Source organism: Mastomys coucha, chromosome X, assembly GCF_008632895.1.
Source record: "Mastomys coucha isolate ucsf_1 chromosome X, UCSF_Mcou_1, whole genome shotgun sequence".
NCBI lineage: Eukaryota > Metazoa > Chordata > Mammalia > Rodentia > Muridae > Mastomys > Mastomys coucha.
The window spans coordinates 145,468,581-145,478,105 of record NC_045030.1 but is presented as its reverse complement, the minus strand read 5'-3'; the positions used below and the strand labels follow the sequence as shown (position 1 = coordinate 145,478,105).

Below are 9,525 nucleotides of genomic sequence, written 5' to 3'. Positions count from 1 at the left end.
GAGGGATGTATATTGAAGGCCTAGGTGTGTGTTCTTGGTCTGTAAAGAACTTTCTGCTCTGTGCTCATTGCCCCTTCACAACTTCAGCTCTTCAGAGGCCTTGGCAGGGTAATTCTTGTCCAGCTTGAAGGGCTCAGAGAATTCATTATACAGCTCCACTTCTGATTCCTGCTTAAGGGTATTCTGAGCAATTGTCTGAAAAGCCTGCTTCACATTGATAGACTTGTTGGCACTGGTCTTGAAGTACTGAATGTTGTTTGTTTTTGTAGCACCAAGCCTTTACCCTCTTTGTGGCCACTCGCCTTGTCTCTGAAGCCAATTTTGTTTCCCAACACAACAAAAAGGAAGTTCTTGGGAACCCAGGGGCTGGCCTGAATAAGAAGCTGTGTTTCTAGCTGTCAAGGGTTGTGAATGTGTTGGGGGCAGTCACATCAAACACCAGAATGGAGAGCAATTTGAAACTCTGTAGAAGGCCACACCAAGAAACTGGAACTGTTTTTGACCAGCTGTGTCCCAGATCTGCATGATAACAATTCTGTACTCCACCATCACCTCCTTGGTGAGAAAGTATGTGGTTTTGTACTGGCTACTGAGCTTATTCACATACTAGTTCATGAGATATGTCTTTCCAATACCATAATCTCCCAAGATGATGACCTTCAGCAGCACTTTCTTCCTATTGGTCATCCTTTAAGTGTGGGGTCCACTGAGGAGGAGGCACAACATCAAGCAGAGACACAGAAGTCCAACTCCAGTTACAGTGGGATCCTTAGAGCTTCCCAGTCCCAACAACAACAGCCAATGTCACCCCATCAGGCTTTATCATTAGTCTTTTAATCCCCTGGGAGTTTAACGGTATTGGGGACGTCAGGGAAATTGATTAAGGTCCTTATGAGTAATTGTGACAGAAATAGCTGTTAAAGAGTGCTCAGGAATGGAAGAATTCTAGAATTTAGGAAGAATTTTTTGGATGATGTATGGGTCTATACACAGACTATGGGGTGATGTTGTCGGAGGATCCAGTCGACTCTAGACCATTACAGGATAGAGCACTGAAGGATAAGAATGTCATAAGAATCACTGGATTATCAACAGGACTTAAATGGGCCTGAACTTTAAACATGATATCCCTATTTAGGAGAGAAATGGGGCAACAATATATAACAAGAAATGAATGAGTGAAAGGATATTTGTTTATCATATATAACATTTTAATAGTTACTCATGCAGCTTTTATGGTTAAGGAACAAAATGAAATCATATTCCAAGGCATCTTTCAATGCACTGATGGGACTATTAGGTAGCTGAATTACAACAAAGTGGGGAAATCTCTGCTATAGATTTTATATGTTATCAGATGATATTCTTGGTTTTCAGTTAGTGGTACCTAGTGGCCTGTTAGCATGAGTCAAAAGGTTTTGTACGATAGTCTCAAAGTCTGTTTGGTCAAACACATAGGTGGGAAATGATTGCTTATTAAAGGAAATATAGACATATTCAGACTCTTGAGTTTTATAATATCCAGGGGAGGTTTTTAACACTGATCTGTCAACTTGAATACATTTGGGAAACTTCATATGGCAGAAATGCTCTTATTATGACATAGTAAACATGTCAGCTTTTGGTTTTAGACTTGAAATCAGAGGGCGATATGAAAGATTAATGTGATCTGACATTCATTTTCATATATACTAGGTTTATTAATTATTTTCCTTCACTGACATCAACTAAAACTGAAATTTCATAAAATCAATTGACAAGTGGGTAAGTTTATTTTAATGTAAGTCCATAATCCAACCACTGAAGTAATAAAACAAATGAGACAGAAAAGATAGTAAAGAGGCATTTGACCATTTTCTGTCACAGGCAGGCCATTTGGGCATTGTTGAGTCCTTGGTTTTGAGATAAACATCTCAAAAATTCTTGCTGTAAAAAACATGAAGTTTTGGATTTTTTCAAGGTGATGCACATTCACTTTCAAATGTTAGAAAGGACTTGTATGTTTAAGGGAAATGTGTAAGAGATGAAAATCACACCACTACACAAGAACAGGATGGCTGCTAGAAATGCCACTACCATGGCAATGCCAACCTGCCGAATATGTGGGTAAAGGGGCATATGGAAAGATGGCGGAAAAGTAATCCCCTCCTTATTTATGATGGAGAAATAATTACATAAGACAGCAAGGAAGACAAAGCTACTGGCAATGATGTTCAGAATCGCTGAAAGGCCAAAGGCATTGTAGGTGACACTCTTCTCTTGTCTTCCCGTGTACACATTTCTGAGAGCATAAACAGTGGCCATTTTTCCAACTAGCCATAAAATGCTGGTAGTCAACATCAAGTGCTGAGAAACACGAATATCCAAAGGAATGAAGGTGTCATGGTAGCTGTAGTGGTAACACGTTCTGATATTACTGAAGTTGTCATGGTGGTAGATGCAGGCTTTCCACACTCCAACAAAGGCCACACTAGGGTAAGAGATCATAGGTTCCATTGAGTACCACACTTGCCACTGTGGGAGGCCCATGGAGGTGATGCAAAGAATCCATGCTATGGTGGACAGAGCAAAACCTCCTCCCTGGCGACTAGAATCTTTGTTGAACAATATCATGATGGCAGTGAACACTGGACAACTGCAAAGAAATACAAGATGAATAAGGACAGGTTCCTCAAGCCTGGGGCACTGTCAGTTTGGTAACTAGTAACAGGAGGGAATAAGTGCTTATGTTTGAGAAAATGGGTCTTTGTTCTGGAAATTGCTATTGGGAATGTGGCCTGAGCAAATTATGAGAAGATCCTTCTAGGAATATTTACTATGGCTTGATAGTAAATTCTAACAGTTCCATTTCTGACTGTTGGGTCAGATAGACAATGAGATTTGAATATAGGTATTCAGCCACAAAGATGATCACCAATTTGTAATATTAGGGAGTATCAAGACCATCATAACCTATGTTTAAGTTCCAGGCCAGCCAGGGCTTCATAGTGATACCCTGTATTAAAAAAACTAATATAGCAAAATTAATAAATGATGAATTAATTAATAGTTAATTCATCAACAAAAGGTTATAGAAGATTCTGGTAAACAAATACAGTTTACTAATTGCTCAGAGTATATTATCTTGGAGCAAACCAATTCACTAGAATACTTACCACATGTCAAAAGAGAGGAGAATTTGTGAACCTAAGAAAATGTTCAACATGAAGCAAATCTAAAATACATAGAAACCAGTATGTGATTGGAGCTCCATTTTCCCTCCAGTCTGCACCTATTCCTGCAGCAGTGGCGAATCAGCACACTGCACCCCACCCCACAGCTATGCCTGACTCCCAAGAGGCTAACTCTATAGGTGAGACATATACTCCACCCCAAACTCCTATACCTGCTGTGACCCCAGCAAGCCTAGCAGCCCTGGGCTATACACTCCCCTGTTGGAGCTCCATCTTCCATCCTCACCTACACCTGGAGTAGTCTTGGGTCAGCACAGTTCACCCCATCCCACAGTTCTGCCTGCCTCCCAGAAGGGCTGCTCTAACCTGAGACAACTCCAACTGCCTCCTTAGGAGGCCGGCTCCAACCTGGGATACCCAGACTAACCAACACCAGAGACAACCAGAAGGTGAAAGACAAATGCAAGAACATAATCAATAGAAGCCAATACAATATGGCACCATCGAAACCCAGCTCTCCTACTACAGCAAGCCCTGGATATACTAACACAGCTGAAGAGCAAGACTGTGACCTTAAATCCCATCTCATGAAGATGATAGAGGCCTTTAAAGAGGATATAAATAATTCCCTTAAAGAAACACAGGAAAATTCAATCAAACAGGCAAAGTAAATGAATAAAATGGTCCAATACCTAAAAAAGTAAATAGAAGCAGTAAAGAAAACACAAATGGAGGCAACCCTGAGGTGGAAAGCCTAGGGAATAGAACAGGAACTACAGATGCAAGCATCACAAAGAGAATACAAGAGATGGAAGAGAGAATCTCAGGTGTAGATGATACCATGGGAAAAAATGGATACATCAATCAAAGAAAATGCCAAATGTGAAAATACTTAACTGCCTTCTTTGATCTCTGATTTGGTTGAAGACTAGATAGTTATAGTCTCACAAATTCAACTTAAGTTGTTCAGCATTTAAGAAGATGTTCTAGGTTTGAAAAGATAGGGTTTTTTATTAGATATTTTCTTTATTTACATTTCAAATGTTATCCTCTTTCCTGATTTCCCCTCTGAAAACCCCCATCTCATCCCCCTGCTTCTATGATGGTGTTCCCTCCACCCACCCACCCACTCCTGCTTACCCATCCTGGTATTCCCTTACAGTGGGGCATCAAGCTTTCACAGGAACAAGGGCCTTTCCTCCCATTGATGTCCCACAAGGCTATCCTCTGCTACATATGCAGCTGGAGCCATAGGTTGCTCCATGTGTACTCTTTCGTTGGTGGTTTACTCCCTGGGAGCTCTTGGGGGTCTGGTTGGTTCATATTGTTGTTCCTCGTATGGAGTTGCAAACCCCTCTAGCTCCTTTAGTCCTTTCTCTAACTCCTCCACGGGGGACCCTGTACTCAGTCCAATAGTTGGCTGTGAGCATCCACCTCTGTATTTGTCAGACTCTGGCAGAGCCTCTCAGGAGACAGCTATATCAGGCTCCTGTCAACAAGCACTTCTTGGCATCCATGATAGTGTCTGAGTTTGAAAGAATGTTTTTGGATGAAAATATAAGTTAGGATAGAAAATGATTTAGACACAAAACTCTAAACTCACCAAGAGAGGATAGATGATAGAATACTTTATCTAAGCTGCCAAATATAAATGGACTGGACATTGTGAATATATATCATATTTTATAGTTTTCAAATTTTTCATAATTATAATAATTATATTCAATTTATATTTGAAAGGAAAAGAGTCTTTTATTGAACTAAAATGGAGAATTGTAGAGAGAAAAAAACTAATCATAAAAGACTGGCAACTGAAAATCAAATGAAAGAGCTAGAACTCTAGTCATTTGTCACACTGGCCTCATCACTGCTTAGAAAATTCTTTTAGGAATTCAAACTTTGTAGTTCAGATTAGACCATTTTATTGTAGATAAAAATCTCAAGGAAAACATTCCTAATAAAGGGGGATACTTTAAGAATATACTGATCCATGGTTTCTAACTGGAAACTTGGAAATGGTTGTTATTATATTTTCTGCTTGCTTTAAAGGACATTACATAAACTTTCAAAAATTAAATGAGTCAGATGTGGTGGTGCACAACTATAAATACTTGAGAGGCAGAGGTTATGGGATCATGGCTTGAGTCCAGCCTGGGATATTGAATATTGAAGTATTGTAAGACATATTTCAAAATAACAACAATGGCAACAATAATAACAAAGCCAAATGAAGGCTGGCTATATAGCTCAACTGGTTGACCTTTATATACAAGACTTTAGATTTTTATAGCACTGTAAAAATAGTAAATTAATTATGCTTAGTATATCATAGAATAGAACTTTGTTACTGTACTCATTTTAAAATAAATAAACAATTGGCAATATTGTCAAAATAAAATACTCATTAATATAAAAAAAATGGTCCTAACTCAAAACATCCTGGAAACTTAGGACACTATGAAAAGACCAAACCTAAGAATAATAGGAATAGAAGAGGATGAAGATTCAAGTTCAAAAGTGCCAGAAAACATCTTCAAAAAATCATAGAAGAAAATTTTCCTAACCTAAAGAAAGAGTTGGCAATAAATGTACAAGAAGCTTACAGAATATCAAATAAATTGGAATAGAAAAGAAAATCCTCTTGCCACATAATAATCAAAACACTAAATGTACAGAAGAAAGTAAGAATATTAAAACCTGCAAGGTAAAACTGCCAAGTAACATATAAAGGCAGAACTATTTGAATTACACCTGACTTCTCAACAGAGATCCTGGACAGATATCTTGTAGACCTAAGAGACTGCAGATGCCAGCCTCGACTACTACACTCAGCAAACTTCTCAATCACCATAGATGGAGAAATCAAGATATTCCATGACAAAACCAAATTTAAACAATGTATTTCTAACTAATCTAGTCCTACAGAGGATACTAGAAGGAAAGCTCCAACACAAGGAGGCTAACTATACCCAAGAAGACACAAGTAATTAATCATCTCACAGTAAAACCAAAAGAAGAGAATCAAAAACACATACACACACACATACACACAGTAATACCTCTAACAATAAAATAACAGGAACTAAAAATTATTTGTTGTTAATATCTCACAACATCAATAGACTCAATTCCCCAACAAAAAGACACAGGCTAATAGACAGGATTGATCATTCTGCTACATACAAAAAAACACACTTCAGAAACAAAGATAAACATTATCTCAGAGTAAAGAGTTGGAACAAGCAAACAATGAAAAAAAAAGCTGGAGTATCCATTCTAATATCCACTAAAATAGACTTTCAATCAAAAGTTATCAAAAGGGATGGGGAAGGATACTTCATACTGATCAAAGGAAAAATCCACCAAGATGACATCTCAGTTCTGAACATCTATGCGCAAAATGCAAGGGTACTTAACATTCGTAAAAGAAACTTTACTATAGCTCAAATCACACATTGAACCCCACACAATGGACTTCCACTCCTCACTCTCACCAATGGGCAGGTTATCAAAACAGAAACTAAACAGAGAAACAATTAAAGTAACAGATGTTATGAACCAAATGGATTTAACAAATATTTACAGAAACTTTCAACCAAAAACAAAAGAATATACCTTCTCTGCACCTTATGAAACCTCCTCCAAAATTGACCATATAATTGGTCAGAAAAAAAGCCTCAACAGATATAAGAAGATAGAAATAACCCCTTGCATACAAGAAGGTAGAAATAACCCCTTGCATTCTGTCAGATCATCACTGATTAAGGCTGGACTTCAACAACAGAAACAACAAAAGGCCCACATACTCACAGAAAGTAAACAACTCTCTACTCAATGATCCTTTAGTCAGGGAAGAAACAAAGAAAATGAAGACTTTCTATAATTCAATGAAAATGAAGGCTCAACATGCTCAAACATATGGGACACAATGAAAGCAGTGCTAAGAGGAAAATTCAGAGCACTAAGTGCCTTCATAAAGAAATTGGAGAGATCTCATACTAGCAACTTAACAGCACACCTAAAAGCTCTAGAATCAAAAGAAGCAAACACACCCAAGAAGAGTATTATGGTATTATAAACTCAGGGCTAAAACCAACCAATTATATACAAAGAGAACTATACAAAGAATCAACAAAATCAAGAGCTGGTTCTTTGAGAAAGTCAACAAGATAGACAAACCCTTAGCTAAACTAACTAAAAGGCAGAGACAATATCCAAATTAACAAAATCAGAAATGAAAATGGAGACATAACAATAGAAACTGAGGAAATTTAAAAAGTCATTAGGTCTTACTTCAAAATATGTACTAAACAAAACTGGAAAATCTAAATGAAATGGATATATTTCTAGACAGATACCACATACCAAAATTAAATCAAGATCAAGTAAACTATCTGAACAGTCCCATAAACCCCCTAAAGAAATAGAAGCAACCATTAAAAATCTCCCAACCAAAAAAAGGCCAGGGCCAGATGGTTTTAGTGCAGAATTCTACCAGACCTTCAAAAAATAATACAAATACAAATAGAAACAGAAGGAATGCTGCCTAATTCATTCTATGAGGCCACAGTTACCCTGGCACCTAAACCACACAAAGACTCAACAAAACAGAGAACTTCAGAACAATTTCTCTCAAACCAAATCCAAGAACACATCAAAAACATCATTCACCACAATCAAGTAGGCTTCATAAAAGGGATGCAGGGATGGTTCAATATACAAAAATCCATAAACATAATCTACTATATAAACAAACTGAAAGAAAAAAATCACATGATTGTTTTATTAGATGCTGAAAAATCCTTTGACAAAACGAAACACACATTCATGTTAAAATTTTGGAAAGATCAGGGATTCAAAGCACATACATAAACATAATAAAAGCATATATATCAAAACAACAGCTAACATCAAATTAAATGGAGAGAAACTTGTAGCAATCCCACTAAAATCAGAGACTAGACAAGGCTGCCTACTTTCTTCCTATCTATTCAATATAGTACTTCAAGTTCTAGCTAGAGCAATTAGACAACAAAGGAGATTAAGGGAATAAAAGAAGAGGAAGATCCATGGTATCATTATTCACAGATAGTATGATAGCATGTATAAACAATACCCAAAATTCTACCAGATAACTCCTACAGCTGATAAACACCTTCAGCAAAGTGACTGGATATGAAATTAACTCAAAGAAATCAGTAGTTCTCCTTTATACAAATGATAAACTGGCTGAGAAAGAAAGTATGGAAACAACAACTTTTACAATAATCACAAACAATATAAAATATCTTAGTGTAACTTTAACCAAGCAAGTGAAAGATCTGTGTAACAAGAACTTCAAGTCCCTGAAGAAAGAAATTGAAGATATCAGAAGATAGGAAGATCTCACATACTCATGGATAGGATTAATATGGTGAAAATAGCCATCTTACCAAAAACAATTTACAGATTCAATGCAATTCCCATCAAAATTCCAACACAATTTTTTAGCAGACCTTGAAAGAACAATCCTCAATTTCATATGGAAAAGCAAAAAACCCAGACAGCCAAAACAAGTCAGAATATTAAAAGAACTTCCAGAGACATCACCATCCCTGACATTAAGCTGTACTAAAGAACAATCATGATTTTTTAAAAAATGAACAAAAGTGTATGGTATTAGTACAGAAACAGGTTGGTCAATGGAATCGGATTGAAGACCCAAAAATAAACCCACACATCTATGGGCACGTGATTTTTGACAAAGAAGCCAAAACCATATGTCTTAATCAGAGTTTCTATTCCTATAAAACATCATGATCAAGAAGCATGTTGGGGAGGACTTATTCAGCTTACACTTCCACATTGCTATTGATCACCAAAAGAAATCAGAACAGGAACTCACACAGGGCAGGAAACTGGAGGCAGGTGCTGATGCAAAGGCCATGGAGGAATGCTGCTTAATGGCTTGCTTCCCCTAGCTTGCTCAGCTTGCTTTCTTATAGAACTCAGGATTACCAGCCCAGGGATGGCACCACTCACAATGGGCTGGGCCCTCCCCACTTGATCACTAATTGATATTCAGCCTTACAGCTGAATCTCACAGAGGGATTTCCTCAAGTGAGGCTCCTTTCTCTGTGATAATTCCAGCTTGTGTCAAGTTGACACACAAAACCAGCCAGTACACCATACAATGGGAAAAAAAGCATCTTCAACAAATGGTGCTGGTCTAAGTAGATGTCTGCAAATAGATCCATATTTATCACCCTCCACAAAACTCAAGTCCAAGTGGGTCAAGGATTTCAATGTAAAACTGGATATGATAGTGCCAGGGCCAGTAAGCAGGAGAGGGTGGGGTGGCGAGCAGGGGGGA

At 37.7% G+C, this 9,525-nt stretch overlaps 1 protein-coding gene and 1 pseudogene across 10 annotated transcripts in view; both read right to left on the bottom strand.

Annotated features, from left to right (window-relative positions):
* Nucleotides 1–9: 9 nt before the first annotated feature.
* Nucleotides 10–1,567, bottom strand: LOC116089944 (annotated as a pseudogene).
* Nucleotides 1,568–1,752: 185 nt separating this feature from the next.
* Nucleotides 1,753–9,525, bottom strand: part of Cldn34 (claudin 34) — a 37,313-nt gene continuing 29,540 nt past the window's right edge. For 8 of the 10 annotated variants that reach the window (XM_031369629.1, XM_031369658.1, XM_031369610.1 and 5 more), the window contains one exon: nt 1,753–2,635. In XM_031369629.1, the coding sequence (XP_031225489.1) occupies nt 1,978–2,613 (636 nt within the window). In that variant the 5' untranslated portion in view covers nt 2,614–2,635 and the 3' untranslated portion in view covers nt 1,753–1,977. Of the gene's footprint in view, nt 2,636–4,070; nt 4,160–9,525 lie in introns of all 10 variants that reach the window. The other 2 variants (XM_031369590.1, XM_031369600.1) reach the window with 1 other exon arrangement.